Here is a 24,322-nt window from a genome sequence, read left to right on the forward strand (position 1 = left end):
AGAGATATTTTTGTTCTACTTACAAGCCCAAATTCGAGATACAAGCGCCAAGGAGCTGTCTCCTGAAGCCAAACGCTAACTTCCGCGTTCGGCTTCAGGAGACAGCTGCGAAGCGGCGCGCGTGTTTTAAAAGGTTGCAGCCGGCCTGGGAGGCTCGGGGGGGTGCTTGCAGCTTTCTTTCTTGCTCTTTTTCTTTCTCTCTTTTACCTTCCCTTCCTTTATTTCTTCTTTTCTTTCTCCTTCCCACCTTCTTCCCTCCCTCCCTCCCTTCACTCATTCCTCTCTTACTCTCCCCTTTCATAAGTTTCCTTGCTTCCTTCCTCTGTTCCTGTTCCTTCCCCCTTTCTTTCTTTCTTTCTTTCTTTCTTTCTTGCTCTTTTTCTTTCTCTCTTTTACCTTCCCTTCCTCTATTTCTTCTTTTCTTTCTCCTTCCCACCTTCTTCCCTCCCTCCCTTCACTCATTCCTCTCTTACTCTCCCCTTTCATAAGTTTCCTTGCTTCCTTCCTCTGTTCCTGTCCCTTCCCTCTTTCCTTCCTTCCCACCCTCCGTCCATTCATTCACCCATTCCTCTCTTGATCGCTTAAAGCCGGTCCCTGGTGCAAAAAGGGTTGGGGACCTCTGTCCTACAGGATTGGGTGGCAGAGAAGTTGAACATATGTAAATTTAAAAGTTTAAGAAAGTTTACAAGTTAAGTGAAAGAAACTTCATTATTCATTTATATGTACATGTACATTTCTTCATTAAAAACATGTCTTTCTGCATAATTTAGACTAACTTTGTGAGTTGTTTGAGGGCTGGAACCAATTAAAATTATTTACATTAATTCCTATGGGGAAAAGTCGTTCGAGATAAGAGCTGCTCGACTTAAGAGCCCAGGTCCGGAACGAATTAAACTCGTATCTCGAGGTACCACTGTATAGAGGGGCCCATCCACAGCCACCCCATCATACCAGGGTTCAGTTGAAACCTATTCTTCCACATCCAGGCTCCCACAGTCTCCAGGGACCATGTAAGAACATCCACAACATCACTTACTCACCTGGAATGAAGATATATAACTGAGTACCATCAGCATAATGGTGATGCCTCATGCTATGGTGACTATGATCTCACCCAGCAGTTTCACATAGATGTTTTAAAAAGAGCAGAGAAAACAGCATCCTATAAAATAAGGACTATGAGCTGGACCTCTTGCTCCCTATTGACACCAATTGGGTCCAGACTCAGAGGAAGGAGGTAAACCAGCCCAGAACTGTGCCACCCACCCTCAACTCCCTAAGTCAATTGCAAAGGATACCATCATCAATGGTATCAAAAGCCACCAAGAAATCAAGAAAAACAAGGATGGATGCAGAGGCTAGATCCTTTTCTTATGTTTAGTTATGGCTATTGCCTTTTGTAGTTGGTATAATTCCTCTGAGTCTGGAATTAAACTCTTGTTTGGCATTTCACATTTAAAATCAGATATATATCTATATATCTACACACACACACACGCACACACACACACTCTTTTAACATATAGCGTGAGTAGAAGCACTGCATAAAGCTTCTGTTTATTAAATATCACAAGTGGATCATTTTGACATGCAGTGTATTCATATATCCACCTTACATTGGGAAGTCCATTTAAAAACATAAATTGTGATTTTCTTAACTTAAAAATAGTTTGGCTTTTAGTACAAAATTATATTTATTTGTCATATGGTTTGTTTTAGCATGACATTTTTAAAAATCAAAATTGATGTTCAGATTGGGATTGGAGTCTGGATGGAGATGGGCTATTAAATCTTTTACAATTACTATTGCACTTTTAGGAAAGCTCCCATTGGCACTAAACAGCCGTTTGCTTCCCTTAAATATTAAGTGCTGAGGGTGTTGATTCTCACTGGGTCCATTTCAAATGCAAAATTCAAAAACCTTGACCTTTTTATATCATAGACAAGTTCAAATTATTCCTTTGTAAAATTCATGATAAGCTAATTCAAAAAATACAAAATAAATATGTAATAGATATTTTGATACCTGGATTTGATCTGATGGAAACGCTGTTGTTTTGTCCAATATGTGTTTGCCTATGACAAAATAGTCATCTTTGTCTTGAACAAGATAGTAATGTTGTCCTACAAAATTAAAATGCAATAAAGTATTATACATTTTGTTGTTGCATGTATTTCTGTTCTCATTTTCTGTGATTCCTCTGCATTTTAAAGTTTGTATCTCTTTTAGCTAAGCCTATTACTAATAAGGACAAAGAATTGAAAAGGTTTAGCGACCATTAGTTTTGCTCTCCAAGTAATATATATTATCAACATCAATCAAATTAAAGTAATAAAAATTATGCTGTCATTGTGATCATTTGAAAGTTGGTCCTGCTGCCTAGAAAATTGACTTGGAATATAGGCTGGGAGTGTCAATTATACATTACATAAGGATAAGCGTATCATTTGGAGAGATTACAATATCGGAATTGTTTAATACTTCAGTTTTTTTAAATCTTAATAAATGTGTGTGCATATAGGATGTTACAAAATCCACTCATTATTTCGGCAAATAGTAAGTGTAAACTAATTTATGACTCCAGAAACATTGTACTTTAATCTGGGAATGCAATGATGCAGACTTAATTTCTATACAACCGTACACTACTCTGCTGCTTTCTAAAATTGAGGCACATAATTATTATTTTTGCTTCACATTTGCAGTGAACAAATAATTGTTAGGTTTTGTGCGACTCAGTTTGATTTTCTACCACAATGTCTGTGTAAGCCAGTGTTTTTCAACCTTTTTTCTTCAGGGGAACCCTTTGGTGTCGTCAGATTTCTGGCGGAACCTGTACCATGTACTGTTACTGTTTATGTCCCTTCAAGGCGAGCCCCCATTTTTTTTCGATCTAAAAATGTTTGTAGGTGAGTTGGACTGTTGGAGACCATTTTGACTTCAAAAATGTCAACACTCTGCTATAGCACATTTCATGCCTGCAGTTAATTTGCGCTTTGCACAAATCCACAGTAACTGAATTTAAACATGCCTGGGATAAACATATATCCATCCTAAGATAAAATACAGGAAATAGTATAAGGGCAGACTAGATGGACCATGAGGTCTTTTTCTGCCATAATCTTCTGTGTTTCTATGTATCCCTGAAAAAGGGCCTTCTCAGTGGTGGCCCCTTCTTTATGGAACATCATCGCCCCAGGAATACAATTCCTCCTCAATGTGTTGCTTTTCCAAAAGGCCCTTACGACATGATTTTGTCACCTCGTCTGACGACCTTGAATAGAGATGGAACCAATCAAGTAGTTGACCTGAGTGTGTTGTTGCTAGCATTAGTGAGGCATAGTTTTATGTTGTAATTTTTAATGTTGTAAACCACCCAGAGTCACTGGGATTTGGGCAGACATACCAGTATGGGCACAATCTGAGGTTAGTTGGGGGAAAGATCAGAAGCAATGTAAAGCCGACGGTTGTCGAAGGCGGAGCTACTGCCACCGCAGCAAACAGTGCCCAAAAGCCAAAGCTGAATCACAGTGAAAAGACAGCCGAGGGCTTCTTGGTGCACTTCCAAAAGCTTCCTTAGAATTACACTTCCCAGGATGCCGCGCGCGGGCGGGGGGGGGGGTTGGCCACTGGTGTTCATAATGAGTGGGCCGGGCTGTGACTTTGACGCGGTCCCCGAATAAGTGCTCTGGGAGCAGGCGGAGGCAAAAGCGGAGTAAGACGGTGAAAGCTCAGACCTGAGACAGAAGGGGTGGTGAGGATTGCTGCTGCTGCATGATATGGTCCTGGTTGGGGATTTTTTCTTTATTAAGTCGCAGAACTCCTGGCTGGCCCTTGCGGAACCCTTGGGTTCCATGGAACCCCAGTTGAAAAACACTGGTGTAAGCAAATACCGCTTCCTTTTGCAGTCAGCCTTTAGTGATTAATTGAGGAGGGGGCCTTCTCATGGATAAATTAAACAATATCAGGAATCTTAGTCAAATAACGAAACACAATACAGGTACTCCTCAACTTATGACCACAACGCAGTCCCAAATTTATGTTGAAGCATTTGTTAAGAGAGTTTTGCCCCCCTTTATAACCTTTCTTGTTACAGTCGTTCAACTCTGCAGTTGAGTAAGTAACTCAGTTGTTAAGAGAATCTGGCTGCCCAGATGCTTGGCCAAAGGTGGCAAAAGTTGATCACATCACCCCGGATCACTGGAACTGTCATGAGTCAGTTGCCAAGCATCTGAATATTGATCATGTGACCATGGATATACTGCAAGGGTTGTAAGAGTGGGGAAAAAAGGTCATAAGCCTCATGTCAGACTAATCTCATTGATTTCTTTGACTATGTCACAAAGGTGTTGGATGAAGGTGGTGCCGTGGATATTGCCTACCTGGACTTCAGCAAAGCCTTTGATACGGTTCCACATAAAGAGCTGATAGATAAATTAGTGAAGATTGGACTTAATCCCTGGATAGTTCAATGGATTTGCAGCTGGCTGAAGCGTAGACATCAGAGAGTTATTGTTAATGGCGAGTATTCTGAGCAGAGACAGGTTACAAGCGGTGTGCCACAAGGGTCTGTTCTGGGTCCTATTCTTTTTAATATGTTTGTGAGTGACATAGGGGAAGGTTTGGTAGGGAAGGTTTGCCTATTTGCCGATGACTCTAAAGTGTGCAATAGGGTTGATATTCCTGGAGGCATCTGTAATATGGTAAATGATTTAGCTTTACTAGATAAATGGTCAAAGCAATGGAAACTGCAGTTTAATGTTTTCAAATGTAAAATAATGCACTTGGGGAAAAGGAATCCTCAATCTGAGTATTGTATTGGCAGTTCTGTGTTAGCAAATACTTCAGAAGAAAAGGATTTAGGGGTAGTGATTTCTGACAGTCTCAAAATGGGTGAACAGTGCAGTCAGGTGGTAGGGAAAGCAAGTAGGATGCTTGGCTGCATAGCTAGAGGTATAACAAGCAGGCAGAGGGAGATTATGATCCCGCTATATAGAATGCTGGTGAGACCACATTTGGAATACTGTGTTCAGTTCTGGAGACCTCACCTGCAAAAAGATATTGACAAAATTGAACGGGTCCAGAGACGGGCTACAAGAATGGTGGAAGGTCTTAAGCAAAAGACGTATCAGGAAAGACTTAATGAACTCAATCTGTATAGTCTGGAGGACAGAAGAAAAAGGGAGGACATGATCGAAACATTTAAATATATTAAAGGGTTAAATAAGGTCCAGGAGGGAAGTGTTTTTAATAGGAAAGTGAACACAAGAACAAGGGGACACAACCTGAAGTTAGTTGGGGGAAAGATCAAAAGCAACATGAGAAAATATTACTTTACTGAAAGAGTAGTAGATCCTTGGAACAAACTTCCAGCAGACGTGGTAGATAAATCCATAGTAACTGAATTTAAACATGCCTGGGATAAACATATATCCACCCTAAGATAAAATACAGAAAATAGTATAAGGGCAGACTAGATGGACCATGAGGTCTTTTTCTGCCGTCAGACTTCTATGTTTCTATGTTTCTATTTTCAGTGCCGTTGTAACTTTGAATGGTCACTAAATAAACTTATATATGTTGAGGGCAATCTGTATAACTCTATGATTTCAGAAAGCACTTTTTTTTTGTCCATTGTTATCCATTGTGACAGATTGCTGAAGTGAAGTATAAATTAACAATAGTCTCATTTTTCTGGTTAGTTTTACTTGGAATCAGCAACTATTTTGGACTTAGGAGTGTTTTTAAAATTGTCACGTAAAAATGAAAGAACCATGTTAGAAGAATACAATAAGCTTTTCATATTATATTTCAGCCCCTGGTTTCTTTTGGGATCACCCTCTTCTGTAAATCCTCAAGGTACTTCGCCTGAGTCAAAGAGAAGATTTCCTATCTGGCCAGAATGGAGTGAAGCAGACATCAATATGGAAAAGTGGGATGCTGGAAAAGGTGGAAAGGAAAAAGATAAATCTGGAAGAAGCCCTATTCTGGTACGTTTCTTTTATAAACATCTTTTTTTTACTAATTTCTCTCTTTATAGAAATTTATTGTTATTGCATTTTTCTTACCTATTGAACTTTGAAATTTAGTTGGGTGCCAATTTGCACCTATGTCGGTGATGGTGAACCTATGGCAGGAATGCCACAGGTGGCACGCGGAGCCATATCTGACAGCACACGAGCCGTTGCCCTAGTTTAGCTCCAATTTATTTATTTATTTATTTATTATTTGGATTTGTATGCCGCCCCTCTCCGAAAACTCGGGGCGGCTCACAACAAGTGAAAAGACAATCCAATACATGATCCAATTAATTAAAATATTATAAATTTAAGAAATACCCCTATACTAACATGCACACACACAAGCATACCATATATAAATTCAACGTGCCCAGGGGAAGATGTTTAGTTTCCCCATGCCTGACGGCAAAGGTGGGTTTTGAGGAGTTTACGGAAGGCAGGAAGAGTAGGGGCAGTTCTGATCTCCGGGGGGAGTTGGTTCCAGAGAGCCGGTGCCGCCACAGAGAAGGCTCTCCCCCTGGGGCCCGCCAACCGACATTGTTTAGTTGACGGGACCCGGAGGAGGCCCAATGTGCATATGTATGCCGGCCAGCTGATTTTTGGCTCACATGGAGGTTCTGGGATGACATTTTTGTCTTCCGGGGGGCCTCCCAGAGTGATGGGATGGAGCATTTTTGCCCTCCCCAGCTCCAGGGAAGTCTACTGGGCCCACCAGAAGTCAGGAAATGAGGCATTTTTGGCCTCCAGAGGACCTAGGGGAGAAGAGGCCATTTTTGCCCTCCCCAGACATTAAATTATGGGTGTGGGCACTCATGTGTGTGCCCAAGGGAATAAAGGTTCACCATCACTGTCATATGTGATACATGAGAAGAAGTGTGTGTGTGTGTGTGTGTGAAATGTTACCATGTTTACTTTGTGTTGTGGTTAGCTCTGGCCCTGCTCCTGCCCCAAGGACTGTGGATGTGGGGGAGACATCCACATGCTGCAGGCCTGTTTTGTCCCCAGTGGAATCTGCTGATGAAGGCTCCTCTGACCAAGAAGACTTGAGTGACAGGGAGGAGGAGAGTGTGGCAGACAGCTCAGAAGGAGATCAATTAAGTAGGTCCTCCTTGGATTCAGAACAAGAGTTAATGATACAGCCAGGCATGCGGAGAGCGATGCATAAGCAACAACAACTGAGAGATTATTATCAAAGAAAATGAGGCCACCTGTGGTTGGGTGGGGCTGTGGTAATTAGTGAGGCTGCTATAAATAGCAGCCTGTGGGTTTGGCCATTGTGGAGGATTATCTGATCGTTGTGTTTCGTGACTGCTTTACTGACTTTGACTTTTTGTGTGCTGATTTTTCCCCGCTTTAAAACTAAACCAGAGCAAAGTGTGTTTCACTTTGTGAAAGAAGAAGGACTGTGAATTGCCTCACAGCTGCAAGCTAAGTATCACAGAACTGATAAGGGACTTGTATAAATTACCAGTTTGTTTGGAGAGAAGTGCTCTTGGCTATACCAAAAGAGGGCTTGGTTTAAGTGAATTTTCATTATAAAAAACATTGTTTTGAATTTTCAAACGTGTGTGTGTCTGAAATTTGTACCTGTGAATTTTGGGGAGGATTCTACCAGAGAGCCCGACAGAACACTTTGATATTGTAATTACTGTGTGCAGTGCTGGAATCAAAGTGCTTAAATCACCAATGATCTGTTTGCTGACTAGTTGAGCTAGCTGGTGTTTGAGTTATAAAAATATTCAGTTTCATCAGAAGTGATGGGGGAGAGCGCATCATTGGGGAATGATGTTTCTGCCTTTTATTTTCAATTTGACAATTCCAAGAGATGGGGAGAAGCTTGTAAGCTTGTATGTCAGTTGATAACAGTAACTCGACTCTACCAATGTGATGTGGACCTTTGCCTATGTTTATTTCATGACCATTATTTCATTGGTTGTGTATGGTTGACAACAGTAACTCGACTCTACCAATGTGATGTGGACCTTTGCCTATGTTTATTTCATGACCATTATTTCATTGGTTGTGTATTTTGAATGCCACAATAGTTGCAGTGTGTCATAGTATTGACAAGCAGACCTGAATCTGTTCCTAGGATTTGAGGAGATAATTTGGAATTTGATCAGGGGCATCTTTTTGTTCTCTAAGTGATCAAACACTGAGTGAAGAATAACAGAATGCTCCTTTTGAATCTCAATTGCCTTTTTTAGCATTGTAGTTGAGTTTTTTCACACTTGCTAGACTGGTGGAGTTGCAACCTTGAATTTTCTCTGTCAATTGCTTCCCTTGCAATAGAGAGTTGTCAAGTGATAATGGTGAGAAACACTCTTCAGCAAAATTTAGATATGAGGAAAATCAAACAGTATTACCAAAGTGTAGACCCTCTACAATAAAATTAAGATTTAAAGTTTCAGAAGTCGACTTCTCATTATTTAGATTATCTCTAGACTATAATTAAAAATTGTTGTTTGTGCTTTGTATTAAAATAAAATCAGTAAGCACTAAAATCCAGTTTCCAAAGATAGCTCTTATTATCATATACAAAGTCATAGTCAGCAGTACAATGTAGGTCCTCAATGGAGACTTATCTCTCAGCTTTCTTTGCTTCTGAAACAGAACAGTCAGAAATGATTTGCACTCCCCACTATCAAGTCTACAGCAGGAAAAAATGTGAGGAATTTTACACCATGCAAAAAAAATTCATTATCTTCCTAATGCCAACTGGACATTTGCTTTGATTTTTCATATGAGTGACAGAGCCATATATATTCAGCATTACTCCAGATTGGGTTCTATTCCATGTGAAATATGTGCCTAACCCCCCAAAAAAGGGGGGTAGAGACTCCTCAAAACTTTGTTAATAGAAATGTTGCAATTTTGAATTTAGTTGGATCATACGTAGAATTTATCTCTGTGTTTTTCAATTACTCTGCTCATTTTACTGTAATATTAATAATACATTTTTTAAAAGAACTGCTTTATTTAGACTGTATTAAACAGTTTATATTCTTGAGTTTTTGAGAATTACTTACATATAAAATAAGAATCTTCATAGTAACATATGAAGGAAACAATGCACGAACAACTTAAAATTATTATTCTGGGTATCCTGTTATTAAAAATGAGAATGATGGCAGAGGACTGCTAGATGGTGAAGAAGCTGTTTTGTCTCCTAACAACCTGCCCAAAGTGTAGATAGAGTAAATACTGTAGTATCTATGCATGTATGCTTGCCATGGACCTCAAAGGTATTCTCTACTTAAAACCTGTAGTTGTTATGATATATTAGACATGGTTATAAAAAATAATCATATCACCATTCAGCAAATAAATCTCAAAATGGAGTGGCATAATTAGGAAAAACTATTCCACAGAGTCAATATACAGAATAGTTTTTACACTTTATTTTAAACTCCCACCTACAGGCCAAAAGGAAATACAGTGATCCCCCGGGTATCGCGCTCCCGATCATTGCGAACGGGCTAAATCGCGATTTTTCAACCCGGAAGTCAAAACACCATCTGCGCATGCGCGCCCTTTTTTTTATGGCCACGCATGCGTAGATGGCGCCGGGCAGATCAGCTGCTGGGCGGCTTCCCTGGGTCTTCCCCCTCTTGCTGGCGGGAGGGCGAGCGGGCATCAGCGTGGAGCCGGGGTTTCCCCTTTGCGTGGGCAGCCGGTAAGACCCCAGCGCCGCTTCCCAACTGAGTCCTGAGTTCGCCTTTGATGTTTGGCTTCGGGACTCAGTTGGGAAGCCGCGTGGCTGTTTTAAAAGGTCGCCGCCGGCATGGGAGGCTTCCTAGCAGCCCCCCAAACCCGGGTTGGGGGTTGGGGGGCTGCTGGCAAGCCCCCCATGCTGGCGGCGACCTTTTAAAACAGCCGCGCGGCTTCCCAACTTGGTCCCGAAGCCAAACGCGGAAGTTCGCCTTTGACGGGGGGGCTGGGCTGGGCGTTTTCCTTGGCGATCTTCCCTTGGCTTCCCTGGCCGCTTCCCTGGCCGCCTGGCGCTGCGATCGGAAGATCACAGCGCCAGGCGGCCAGGGAAGCGGCCGGGGAAGCGGCCAGGGAAGCCAAGGAAAGATCGCCAAGGAAAACGCCCAGCCCCCCCGAAGGCATTTTCCTGGAAGGAGTGCCATCCACCACCGAGCTTTTCGTAATGTTTCAATTTTCTTCACTCCCCCCCAACATTCCCCGCCTTGCCTCGCTTGACTGGCTGGAGGACATGACATTCACCGCCTCCCGTGCCTCCTTCAGCTTTGCGATTGGGCAGAGCGGCGGGAGGCCTCCTTCGCCGTCCAGGCTAGGGCGCCCTATAGGCGCTCCGCTCCACCCAGCCACCCACCAACCCGCCGGGACGAAGTCCCTCCGTCAGTCCGCGGACCGGCCCTGTCCTTACCAAGCGCGGACTCCGCGGAGGCAGCCGGGACCACGCGCTTTGGGCATCAGTCCGCCTCAGGGGCAGAAGGCAACCGCAATCGGGGCTGCGGCTGGCGGAGGGTGAAGTCATCGTCGGCGGGAGGGAGAGGCTCAACGACCCGCCCGCCCGCCGGGTATGCCGTCTCCCTTCTGCTTTTGGGCCCGATAAAAAAAAGCAGGGAGCGGGATCGGCGCTGCGAGCCCAGGTGCGCGCACCAGCTAAAATGACGTCGCGCTTCTTATTCTTTTTTTGCAACGCGCGGGTCGAAGGCGACGGTCCCCCTCAGGAGGTGTCTTCCCCCTCCGTCTCCGCGTCCTCGGTTTAACAACCGAAACCGGGTGGTTGGTTCCCAAGAGCTGGATGGCCGGCAATGGCACATTTCACGCAAGCGCCTTGGCCTGAGGAGAGGCGCGGTTCACCCGCACGCACGCCGTTTGCCGCACGCCCGTTCACCCGCCCGCCGTTTGCCGCACGCCCGTTCACCCGCACGGGAGGCGGTGAATGTCAAGTCCTCCGGCCAGTCAAGCGAGGCAAGGCGGGGAATGTTGGGGGGAAGTGAAGAAAATTGAAACATTACGAAAAGCTCGGTGGTGGGTGGCACTCCTTCCAGGAAAACGCCTCCGGGGGGGCTGGGCTGGGCGTTTTCCTTGGCGATCTTCCCTTGGCTTCCCTGGCCTCCTGGCGCTGCGATCGGAAGATCACAGCGCCAGGCGGCCGGGGAAGCCCAGCCGGGAGCAGCGCACCGCAGGCAACGCATGCTGTGATCACACGGAAAGGGGAAACCCGGATCTCGCAACTGATCTGCTCGGGCGGGCGGCGAGCGGAAGTAAAAACACCATCTGCGCATGCGCGCGGTTTTTACTTCCGCATCGCTACTTCGCAAAAAACCGATCATTGCGAGGGGTCCTGGAACGGAACCCTCGCAATGATCGGGGGATCACTGTAGATACAAAATGTAGGGTCTATTTCTTCTGGTGACATTACTTACATTACTCAGAGTCATAGAAATTTTACCAATTCTGCATCAGAGTCAGCTATTAGAATTTGCTTTAAATATAATAATACTTAGATTAACTCAGATCAATTCATTAAATTAACAGTCAGACTCGACTGAACGAATAACATCAAAGTTCCACTAAATTCAGTTAGTGTGGTCTAGATATGACTAAATAAGAATTCAGCTAATTTTACTGTTAATTAATGTTGCACATAGCATGTCTTTGAAGATCCAGAAGGAAAACTCGAACTTCCTTCTTCAATGAAAGTGAATATTTGGAAAAGGCCTCAAGAAATTTTAGCCAATAAGGTAAGATGCATCTAATTTCTGGTTATCTATTTTAAAAATTGATTTTTTTTAAAATTTGATTTTTTAACTTGGATAATCCACAATAATATGCAAAAAAGGATTGGAGTACTATCCTTTATTGTAAAACCAATTATTATTAGAAATGTGAAATGGATTTCTTATAATTTAAAAGCTTGTATTGAGCTCCAGAATTTTGAAAAATAGATTTCAAGACTTTGGAATTTCTTTTCATCCAACAATTTTTATTGTTGTTCCATGATTATCCTTGTTCAGAGATTTTGAAGGGTTTTCGGGTTTTTCTGAAATATATGAAGAAGAAGAAAAACAGAATATGTAACCATGGAAGGCATTATTATCCTTTCATATGTTTTTGGTCGTTCATATTAACAATATTCTGGAAGCCTGATTTAATGCCAACATACATTGTTCAACAAAATTTCTTAATCAGTGTACAAGTCTTTTGAGATACACTTTGATATATAACTTTGAGCCAAGAAACATGGATTTTCATTGTAATATTAACAATTTATGTATAATAGAATAATTACATTTCTTATTACTTTTAGGTTCCTGTAGTAGTAAAAAATGAAAATTGGTTTGATATTTTTTCACCAAATGAACATTTAATGGGCAGTGAGGTATGGAATAATCATCCTTTATAAGAAATAATATACATTGAATAATTTGTTGTTATAAAAGTATAAAAGTGACTTTTGATCTGAAAAAACAAGAAGTATCAAAACCTGTAATGTGACACAGTGAACTGATTTATTAAAGTGCCACAATGCAGAGAGAGATAAAGATGGGATTAGACCCCATATCAGACAGCAAAATACTGGCTCATTACTTGAAAATAGTATAAATGAGCATTTGTTTATTTATTTAGTTTAAACGCTTCCCATCTCCCCAATTGGGCATCTTTCATTAATTGTGTGTGATGGCATACTTAGTATAAATTGCACATTTGAATTTACTTAGTATAAATTGAAATCAGCTATTTAGTTAAAATATTATGTTTTCATTAGAAAATTAAAACCAGGGTTTAGAATAGGGATGTTCTAGCTTTTTGTTCATTTCACATTTTTAAACAAACTATTGGATTCATAGATTTGCAGGCTTTTGCAGATAGAAATTTCATTCATATACATAGAATTCTTTCTAAATTTCAAAAATATTGGCCAAATAATAGAGCAAATCAGACTCTGCATAAGACATATGGAAATGACATAACCAAAAATAGTCAAATCTACCTACTCTGGATGTTTGGATAAAAACCAAATTAGTCAGTAGATTTTGTTTCTTATGCTATATCTGTAATCCACATCTGACAACTTAATTATAATATAAGCACAACTCATTTAAAACTACAGTCATAAAGAAGAAAATGTACGTATTTATGTGTAACTACCACTCACAAACATCTCTTAACATCAATACTTCACCGTGAAATTGAAAATGTATGGTATAATTTCTATTGAGGTAACCTTAACAAGAACTAGAAATGATTATCATTATCTAAACACTTTATACTATATATCAGAGCTGCTTGTTATGAAACTCACTGAACATTATATTTAAATTTATGGTTTTCATTCAGTCTGTATGAGTTATAGTATCTCCTCTTCCATATAGGGATTATCAACATTTATTTTAAGGAAATTACAATTTTCATTAGTGTCCAAAATTAGATAACTTTGATTTGTTTAAATAGTTGATTAACAAATTCCAGGATTGTATTTTCATTTGTTGCTATCTCCCAAATTTAGGTATCAGATTAAGGGGTAGGTAGAACCCTGTATATTTTTCCCTCTCAGGGCCACTTTTCTGTGGGATTCCAACATTTGAGTTTAGACACATAGCTTTACGCAGCTCTCCAGATCACCCGTATTGCAGGAATATAAGATAGATAAGATAACCTTTATTGTCATTTTTTTATTGTGGCGTAACCATTCGGTTGCCTGCTTCCAAAAGAAAGTATATTTATCTTCCCATACACATTTATAACAGACATATACATTCCTATATACATGCATACGTATACATATACATATGTATAGCCACCCTGAGTCCTACGGGATTGGGCAGCATAGAAGTCAAATAAATTAAATATACATGTGTGTGTGTGTGTGAAATACATTTGCTGATAAGTGAAAAAGAAGAAAACAACAAAAATTTAACAGAAAACCAATACACACATACACGTATACATATATGTATTAATCACTGTCCATTTTGAACACATAGAGGAAAGAGGAAGCTTCAGAGTTCACAAGGTTTATGATATATGGAACAAAACTGTGACTGAATCTAGATGTTCTGCTTTGGGTACCATGAAGCCTCCTCCCAGACGGTAACAAGGAAAATAGGTCGTGAAGGGGACGTGTAGCATAGATAAAGTGTAGATACGTATACTGTATCTATGTAGTCTTGATACGGTGGAGAAACTATATACCTATGGGGTAGAAACCTATAGAATGTATCAGAATGGTTACTCCGCTTTCATTTATTCATGGAAAGAATTTGAATGCCAGACCTCAGCTAACTTCTCTTATTTCCTCTATATACTCTCCACATCTGGCTTCAGTTGATGAGATGGATAATAAGTGAAATATATGCAGTTTGGAAGTTGCACAATACAGCTGCTTTAAATATTGAAGCTAAAACAAATGCTAATGAAGTACCTCCAGTACCTCCAGTATTGTGGAAGCCATGGGAACATATCTACTCCTTATGCAAGGCAATCAAAGGTCATATGCCATTGTATAATAGCTATGGAAAATATGTGGTAAAACTCTTCTGGATGGTAAGTGATCATCTATCTGTTTATTATATACTGCTCAAAAAAATAAAGGGAACAACAGAATATAACTCCAAGTAAATCAAACTTCTGTGAAATCAAACTGTCCACTTAGGGAGCAACACTGATTGACAATCAATTTCATTTTGTTGTCAGCACATTCAACTTTGTACAGAGCAAAGTATTCAATGAGAATATTTCATTCATTCAGATCTAGGATGTGTTATTTGAGTGTCATAAAAATGATGGCAACCTCTTTGTTTCAGGGGTAGGTTCTAACTTACCTCCCCACCTATTTGCTTCCTCCTGCACAGATGAATTTGCATTGCATTGCATTGCATTCCGTGCCACTTGGGGATGCATGTGCTTTGCGTGCATGTGCAGTGCAAAAAAATCATTAAAAATTCCCCCCATTTTTTTTAAAAAAGATGGTGGCATCCATGGACCAGCACCAAGAGGGCTGACCCCATGATATCACCAGCGGTTTGCTACTGGTTCAGGCAAACTGGTCCGAACTAGGTGGAACCCACCTCTTATTTGTTTGTTATGGTTTCTAATGAGAATGTGCTCTAGTAATATATAAAAACATAAAAACATGTTTTTGTCCTGATAAAAGATATAAAAATGTGGCCAGTTGAGGATAGCTCACCAGTACTCTCCTACAGATGATTTTTTAAAATTACTAGCTGTACTATACATGGATTTCACTAAATTTTCATATTGTTCTTTCTGTTTAGTGAAATTATAAATGAGTGTCAACTTTTGAGAAGGTCACACTGATTTTTATAATGAATCAATTTGTTATTACTACCCCATAATGCTTGATATCCTTTTTTCTAGGGATGTTGGAGAAAGATCATCATAGATGACAGCATACCTTTCAGCGAAGACAATATCATGCTGCTTCCCACCACAACATGTGAAGTTGAACTTTGGCCACTGATATTATCCAAAGCCATCATTAAATTAGCAAACAATGAGTATGTTTTCCTGTTTTGAGATTAAAAAAAGAAGAAGCCAGAACCTAATACAGATGCTTCTTTCTTCTGAATTAATCAACTAATTGTCTTCTTGAACCTTTTGTTAAGCCCTGGAATCTTCCCAGCTTCAGTGGAAGGCAATATATTTTAGTATTACTGTATAAAAACATCAAAGTCTATGGGGAACTCTTCAAATTTTCTATTCTATCATTCAAGCATATTTGGAGCACCCTTCAAATTCTAGTACAGTCATTCTTTGCCACTCTACTGTTTCAAAACTTGTTGCATTTGGTATTCAATACGTTTTCAAGCACAAGTTTTCTCCCAGTGCTTGTCTTTCTCCCAGTAATTGAGATGCAAGGCAGAAAGTGATGCATATGTCAGGTGCCTCGTGGCTCACTATTTCTTCCAGCCGAAATAGCAGATCGCGTGGTAAATCATGTGGTTTTCATAGTACCCATTGGTTCTAGTATTTTGCACATCTTGCAGAGTGAATTACCAATAAGGTAGTAAATTACCATCGAGGTAGTAAGTTTTTTTGCAATGCATAGGATGATAAAGAAGTAGAAAATTTCATTCTGTTTATGTAGATACAGTTGCAGTTTAAATTTCAAACCTTCTAAAAGTACTAAAACAATGCTAGTGCAAGTTACGATTATATCTGTATAACCCAAATTATGCTAGGAACTATAGTTGCATAACAACCATGTAAACAAGTAGGATCCATACAAATGTAATAGGCTCCAATGAAAAATATCTGTTACAGCAGCAATATTTAGATTCCACATTGTCAGGGTGGTGGCATGTATGCTTACTTTGCAAAAATATATTTTACATACGGTACTAGCATATTTATTTACATGCGTTTTTAAAAGCACAACTTATATGCCCAAAACAATTTGTTGTCTTGCTAGAAATGATGATTAGGTCATCTCCCAGATGATTTTTTTTTTGCAACGTATCCATATGCTAAGATTTAATTTTAATCTTTAATTTTAAATTTGTAGTTCCTCAGTCTTTTTTCTGTTCTGAATTATTTAGACCTATGCAAATCTGAAGAGTTCAGCATTGTTGATGTGTGATATGTTAGAATATTTAGCCTAGATATTTAACTTTATATAAGTACAGTATGCAAAAAATAAATTTTTGTTGGTTGTAAATTTTCTGGGGCTAAAGTTTGCAATGAAACATGGAAAATTGAACTTGTCACAGAACATGATGTGATACAGATAGAATATAATATTCATATGTTTACAGTCATATTTTTATTTTTATTTTTTCATAGTATAAATGAGATTGGAAAAAGAGAACTAGGAGAATTTACAGTTCTGCATGCACTTACTGGATGGATACCAGAAATTATTCCTCTTCAGTAAGTTCTACTTTTTCTAATATATACTTTTTAATTATTGCATGTGCTGTCTATAGTTATTTTGTACTTGGATCATTGGGCCTTTGCGTAAAAATACCATGATATCACAAGTTTTGAGAGAGCTGGTAGTATCATTTTATAGGAGTCAGGAGGCATGCTTTCTGTTGTGGCCCGCCAACAGCCTGTGCAGCTGGCACCAGAGTCAGACAATGAAGAGGCTGGAGAAGATTTGGTGCCAGAGGCAGGGATTCAGCCAGGGCCTTTAGAACCTCCAGAGGCTGCAATGAGTGCAGAAGAATAAGAGAAGGAGCCTGTCCTCAATGCGCACATGCATGCAGAGATGCTAAAAGGCCGAATGGCTTCTGAGGAGGACTACTCAGGAGTAAGGCTTGGGGATAATTGGCATGATGGGCTCTGGAATTCTGGGAATTAAAGTCCACAAGTCATAGAAGAGCCAACTTTGCCTACCTCGGCCCTAGTTTATTTAAGTGAGAAAAAGACTAACCAATTGCAGCAAACAACTTTGTCTCTGACTACAAAACTCTTGTTTGGCTCCTGTTTGAAAGACATCAACTTTCCTGCAAATTGTTCCTGGGCATTTTGCCAACAACAGTAAGAATTTTTTTAATTTTTTGTTTGGACTATTGCCAACAGTTAATTAACAGCTGTTGTTCTGAAAAGACTGATTTATCATTTCATTGACTTTAGAACGACTGCCAAGACAGATAGTTAGTAGTTTGTTAATATTAAAACAAAGTTTGTTTGGATGTTGTTTGTGTTGTGTTCCTTGTGCAGCTGTGTCAGAACACTTTGTTGCAGCAGCTGTCCTTAGGAACCATGCCCTTTCCCAAGAATCAGAGGATCTTGACACTGTGAAACTTTAGAAGGCCATAAAAACTGGTGCTGTTCCAGGAATATGAGTCCATTGCAATTATATTGTAATTATAATTGTAATTATACATTTTGTGTTTTATGCCTAGGACAGTGTGTTTTATTCTTTTATTTTATCTTATTTTCATATTGTAAGTTTTTAATACTTGTTAACCAACTTCAGTTACATGGCAGATGTGTGACTATATAAAAGGAGGGAGGGATGGAGGCCATATATATATGTCCTTTCTTCCTTCCAGAAACCTCTGAAATTTACATGGGAAGAAACCCGAATATGCCAAGACCTTCATATATCTCTATCTAGCTATCTCTAGCTATCTATCTGCCTATCTATCTGTCTGTCTGTCTGTCTATCTATCTATCTATCTATCTATCTATCTATCTATCTATCTATCTATCCAGTATGTCCATATTTTTAATATACGTTCCTCATATTTTTAAAAATGTATTGTAAGTTTCTAAAAGAGAATAACTATTGTTGTAAAATTATTCTGAGCATGACTAACTGGATTCCAGTCCTCCACAATGTTTTTCTTCTCTGGAATATAATGTAAAGCTAGCACTATTGCTATTTATATAATATTCAATTTTAAAAAATTAAAATATATATATTTCTGCACATTTTATTTTATATGTTAAATGATGGTAAATTGAATCAATTTGAAATTAATTTATAGCTCGAGACTATATTGTATGTATTGTTCATTTTACATATGTCTGAATTTTAGTCTCATTTGATCATTTTATTAATTTTCAGCTACATTTTTAGCTTTTCTATTTCCGGTATTTAAAAACAGGTTATTAGATTCCCCAAGATCAAAAAGATCAAGCTACCACGTGTACCATATATTTGTAGTAGAATTAACAATAGGCATTATTTCAAATATATTTTGTATTTATTACTTTTAAAGATCTGGATATTTGGATAAAATTTGGGAATTCATAAGAGATATTGTACCAGAATTTAAGTTACCAGAAGAGTCAGTTCCTGACTCCAAACAATCACTTCAAGATACAAAAAAGGATTTGAAAGCATCTGACATTAAAAACGAAAGTTTGCCTATCGTTAAGCAACAAGAAAAACCAGAAAAAGCCGAGAAAGCTGGGAAAGGTATGTTTAAATTGTCAACCCCATCAGACACACAATGAAAGCGTATCAGAAGTATAACAAAGTTATGTTGCCAAGAGATAAAATAGGTAAAACAGAAATACACTCATCTTTCCCACAAGTCATTCTCCAGGATTACCGTAGCACAATTCTGTACCTAATTATAATCTAAATTGGAAAAGCTTAGGATAATCAATATTTTCCAAAATGCCAGCAGGTTATACATATGCCAGCCTTTCAATTAATTTGCCCAAAACGTTATCTAAACTATGGTTGCCCCAAAAATCTCATTTTTATTGTTTGCCATCCTAGCTTTTGCCTTCCTGTCCTTTTGTATTGCACTATTATTTTCTATTTCATTTAAGAGCAGCAATATAATATTTTGCTAATAGTATAATGCATACATTTAGCTCTGGAGGAAAAAAAAAATTAGCTCATTCTTGCTTCTTTTTTATTTTTTTTAAAAATATTTTTAAAATAAAATACACACAACACAAAAAGAGACATAAAACAAACATTTGGGGCATTTATAGCCTCTTTTCTGTCAGAAGCTATTATAGCACATTCTTGTTTCTATCTACTTAAGCATATGCATATACTTATGTCCAAAGATAATGGAAAATACCAGCTGTGTTCTTTCCTAGAGTAGATGATGCTTATCATCCCCACAGATAAATAAAGAGTTCTCTTTCAAAAATGTTTATAATACAGGAAGTGACATTTTCGATTGAAGATATATTTTTAAAAAATAAGGGATTTTGCAGGTACATCATCTTCAATTGTTTCTAATTTTATTTATTTATTTTGTCCAATACACAATGAGGGTTTTAGTGGGTGTGTATGTATATGTGTGTGTGTGTGCGTATATATATATATATATGTGTGTGTGTGTGTGTGTGTGTGTGTGTGTGTGTGTGTGTGTGAATGATGAGGCAGCAGCCATCTCGATCACCGGAACATAGAAACTTTAATAAAACCACTTAGCTTTCGTTAGCGTGCTGCTAACTTCGTCAGAGTATTAAAAATGCCATGGGACACAATCACCTTTATAAAGCATTATTCAGTCTGCTCATTGCCCGCGTCATAGGGCCACACCCTTCCCTCCCCTCTGCGGCAAGCCTAATTGTGGGCTTGCTCATGCTGGCTAAAGGGGGATCTACCGCTCTTACTCGTGTCTGTTGCCTCTTTCCCTCCCCAAGGGAGGAGGTGGAGTTACGAGGCCTAATTGTGGGCTTGCTCATGCTGGCTAAAGGGGGATCTACCGCTTTTACTCGTGTCTGTTGCCTCTTTCCCTCCCCAAGGGAGGAGGTGGAGTTACGAGGCAATACTTCGGAGGTGTTTGGTATTACATTTTTAGGACTATTCTTGATATATATATATATATATATATATATATATATATATATATATATATATATATATACACATGTCACATGTTTAAGCTGAATTTGAAAATTAAGGGAGACTAGGATAGATCTATTTCGGCCTTATTTTGGCCTCATCAGCTAGCCATACCCACTGGGACTTGAACCTGCAACCTTTGCCTTGTAAGGCAGAGAATTATCCTCTAGGCTACAGTATCCAATCCCTTCAGCTCTGTACCAGGGAAGGGTTACATTTTGTGTCGAATCACCCTGGTATATTGAAGGAACATCACAGCTCCTTTTTTGCCTCTCGGCCCAACCCAGGGCCATTTCCAAGGCAGTTAATTTTATTGATAGCCGACAATTCTATCTATATGTGTCACATGTTTAAGCTGAATTTGAAAATTAAGGGAGACTAGGATAGATCTATTTCGGCCTTATTTTGGCCTCATCAGCTAGCCATACCCACTGGGACTAGAACCTGCAACCTTTGCCTTGTAAGGCAGAGAATTATCCTCTAGGCTACAGTATCCAATCCCTTCAGCTCTGTACCAGGGAAGGGTTACATTTTGTGTCGAATTTGTGTCGAATATATATATATATTCGTAGATTTTCACGGGTACAGGTATGACGGTCTTGGTATATTCGGGTTTCTTCCCGTGTAGGATTTGGAAATTTCTGGCGACGTTTCGACGAGGTCTCACTCGTCATCTTCACCTGAGAACAAGGACAGAAACACCAGCCTGAAGATGACGAGTGAGACCTTGTCGAAACGTCGCCAGAAATTTCCAAATCCTACACGGGAAGAAACCCGAATATACCAAGACCGTCATATATATATCACATGTTTTTTGCTGAATTTGAAAATTAAGGGAGACTAGGATAGATCTATTTCGGCCTTATTTTGGCCTCATCAGCTAGCCATACCCACTGGGACTTGAACCTGCAACCTTTGCCTTGTAAGGCAGAGAATTATCCCCTAGGCTACAGTATCCCCTAGGCTACAGTATCCAATCCCTTCAGCTACAGTATCCAATCCCTTCAGCTCGACACAATATATATATATATATATATATATACACACACACACACACACACACACACACACACACAGAAAAATACATGATGAAGGTTATAGAGGAGATACTCATAGTAAAATATATCTAAGAAAGAATAGAAAAGAAGATATAGTAATACAGTAGAACTTATCAAGGAAAGAATAGAAGAAGAGATATAGGAATAGAAGAAAGGTATAGGAGATATAGGAGAGTAATAGGACAGGGGACAGAAGGCACTCTAGTGCACTTGTACTCTCCCCTTACTGACCTCTTAGGAATCTGAATAGGTCAAACGTAGATAATCTAAAGGTAAAGTGTTGGGGGTTTGGGGATGACACTATGGAATCCAGTAATGAGTTCCACGCTTCGACAACTCGGTTACTGAAGTCATATTTTTTACAGTCAAGTTTGGAGCACTTAATATTAAGTTTAAATCTGTTGTGTGCTCTTGTGTTGTTGCGGTTGAAGCTGAAGTAGTCGCCGACAGGCAGGACATTGCAGCATATTATCTTGTGGGCAATACTTAGATCTTGTTTAAATTTGTTTGTTTAATTCCAAAATATTTTTACTTGTTATTTTTAAAAACATTAAAAGGTTGGGACCTGGTACTTGAAATATAACCTTTTCCTTCATTGTTCTCTTTCATTCATTTACTCAGTAATGGTGAATCTACGGCACATGTGCCACAGGAGGCACATGGAGCCATATCAGAAGGCATGCGAGGCATTGCCCTATGTCAGCTCCAACATGCATGCGCACCCTGGCCAATTGATTTTCAGACTTGGGGAAGGCCATTTCGCCCTCCCAAGACTTCGGGGAAGCTTCCCGGAATGTGAAAAAACTCCCAACAGGCAAACTGGAAGTTTGGAAAAACGGATTTCTGGTTTGTGCATTGTGCTGTTTTTTGCACTCTGGAGGCTTCAGGGAAGCTTTCTGAAGCCTCAGAGTGTGAAAAACGGCCCAATGGGCAAACCGGAAGTTCAGAAAAACAAATTTATGGTTTCCCCTTTGTGTTGTTTTTTGCACTCCAGAGGCTTTAGAGCAGAGGTCTTCAAACTTGGGAAGTTTATGACTTGTGGACTTCAACTCCCAGAATTCTTGTGGGAGTTGAAGTCCACAAGTCTTAAAATTGCCAAGTTTGAAGACCTCTGCTTTAGAGAAACTTCCTGAAGTCCTGAAGTGTGAAAAACAGCCCACCAGATAAAACCAGAAGTTCAGAAAAATTGACTTCCGCTTTTCCCATTTGGCTGTTTTTTTCACCGTCCCAGGCTTCATTGGGGGCGAAGGGTTGTGCGCATGCATGGGGGCAGCGTAGGGGTGCACATGTATGGGGGGAGGTAATGAGTGTGGGCACACATATGCATGCTAGCGCATACACACACACTTTTGGCACGCGAACCAAAAAAGATTTGCCATCACCATTATCTCATAACATTGATATAATGAATGAGAGAAAGAAATGAAGGTAAAATTGAACCAATGTAATGTATTTGGGTAGGGTATAGACAAATCTATCAGCAAAGATTTATTAATATTCTAATTACTTGAAAACAGAAACTTGCATGACCGTTTTTCATACATCTGATTGTTGTAGCATTCACCATGGGAATTTGGTCAACCAGCTCACAGTTGCAGTGTTCCAGGCTCATGTGATTACTGACTTGTGACCTTCTGACATGCAAACTCAATGGGGATTGACTTTGCAAAGTCAATGGGGATTCACTTAACAATTGTGTTATTAACTTAACAATTGTAGTGATTCACTTAACAACAAGAAAGGTCATAAAATGGGGCAAAACTCACTTAACAACTGTCTTGCTTAGCAACAGAAAGTTGTGGTCTTAGGCAAGGTAGTCCTCATTTAACAAGCAGTTGATTAGCAACTGTTCAAAATTACGATAGACCCTCCCCTCCAAAAAAGCTACTTACAAATCCAAGTACAGATTCTAATGGCTGCACATATCTCCATGGTCACATGACTGCCTTTCAGGTACTTGGAAACCAGTTTCCCATTTAAAATGCCCATAGGAATTGAAGACAGTGGGCAACCAACAGTATTGAAGGCCATTGTCTTCAATACTGTTAATTGCTTGAGACAAGATTGGCTTTATAATCTGGGATCAAGTGCTGTAGTATTGTTTAATGTACTGATATATTTTTTTTTAGAAAAGCCAGATCAGAAAGAAGTTGGAAAGAAGAGAAGCAAAGATGGTGAAAAGGATAAATTGAAGCCAGCTTCTCATTCTGCACGAATGTCTACTGATTATCAAAGTTCTCTTCAAATTTTTCTTGATGGTAAGATTATAAAAAATCTTAGGAATCCATGCATTGGCCACCAAAGCTTTATTGAGATTATTAAGTATATGAGCTGATAAATTAGCAGATGCATTTATAATTGAAATTTGAGTTCTAATTCCAAATCTCTACAAGTGTACTTTTCATAATTTTAACTCATATTGATGGTTAAAAGCATTAGTTACTGGTTCCTTCTTAGCAATAATGACACCCTACCATTAGATGCATTTACTTATTAGTTATTTGTTTGTATCACAATAATATAATATGAAGACTCTTGCTCCATATTATCAACCATGACAGTGATGCCATTAGTGAGATTCTGTGGGCTGCATTGCTTTCTCTACATCACTGCAGAATTGATCAGCCAGTACTAACCTGATTCTTGTCCTCAATCTAAAACATTAAAGGGTTCTTTTTTTCTTGTTTGTTTTGTTTTTTTGTTTTTGTTTCACATTTTAGGAGATTTTATGGGGCAAAAATGTTTCTGCCAGCCTTCCCCCCCAAAAATGGCACAGTGATTTGCTCCTGTCCTAAACTCTTGTAAATGGCTCAAGATTATTTATTTATTGATTGATTGATTTAATTAATTTTATTTTATTTATTACATTTGTATGCCGCCCCCTCTCTGCAGACTCGGGGCGGTTCACAGCAGTGAGCAAGATTAACAAGGAACTGAAATATTTTCCTCATGTCAAAAAATTATATCAGAGAAA

The 24,322-nt window shown here is 39.3% G+C and overlaps 1 protein-coding gene across 4 annotated transcripts in view; it reads left to right on the forward strand.

Moving 5' to 3' along the window:
• The window catches only part of ADGB (androglobin), a 98,439-nt gene that overhangs the window by 3,338 nt on the left and 70,779 nt on the right, over window positions 1-24,322 (forward strand). For 3 of the 4 annotated variants that reach the window (XM_070733677.1, XM_070733674.1, XM_070733676.1), the window contains exons 2-9: window positions 5,817-5,991; window positions 11,649-11,741; window positions 12,308-12,379; window positions 14,326-14,544; window positions 15,379-15,518; window positions 16,804-16,890; window positions 18,693-18,892; window positions 23,478-23,606. In XM_070733677.1, coding sequence (XP_070589778.1) covers window positions 5,817-5,991; window positions 11,649-11,741; window positions 12,308-12,379; window positions 14,326-14,544; window positions 15,379-15,518; window positions 16,804-16,890; window positions 18,693-18,892; window positions 23,478-23,606 — 1,115 coding nt within the window. The remainder of the gene's footprint in view (window positions 1-5,816; window positions 5,992-11,648; window positions 11,742-12,307; window positions 12,380-14,325; window positions 14,545-15,378; window positions 15,519-16,803; window positions 16,891-18,692; window positions 18,893-23,477; window positions 23,607-24,322) is intronic. The other variant, XM_070733675.1, reaches the window with a different exon arrangement.

This window comes from Erythrolamprus reginae, chromosome 1 (genome assembly GCF_031021105.1).
Source record: "Erythrolamprus reginae isolate rEryReg1 chromosome 1, rEryReg1.hap1, whole genome shotgun sequence".
In the NCBI taxonomy this organism is placed as follows: domain Eukaryota; kingdom Metazoa; phylum Chordata; class Lepidosauria; order Squamata; family Dipsadidae; genus Erythrolamprus; species Erythrolamprus reginae.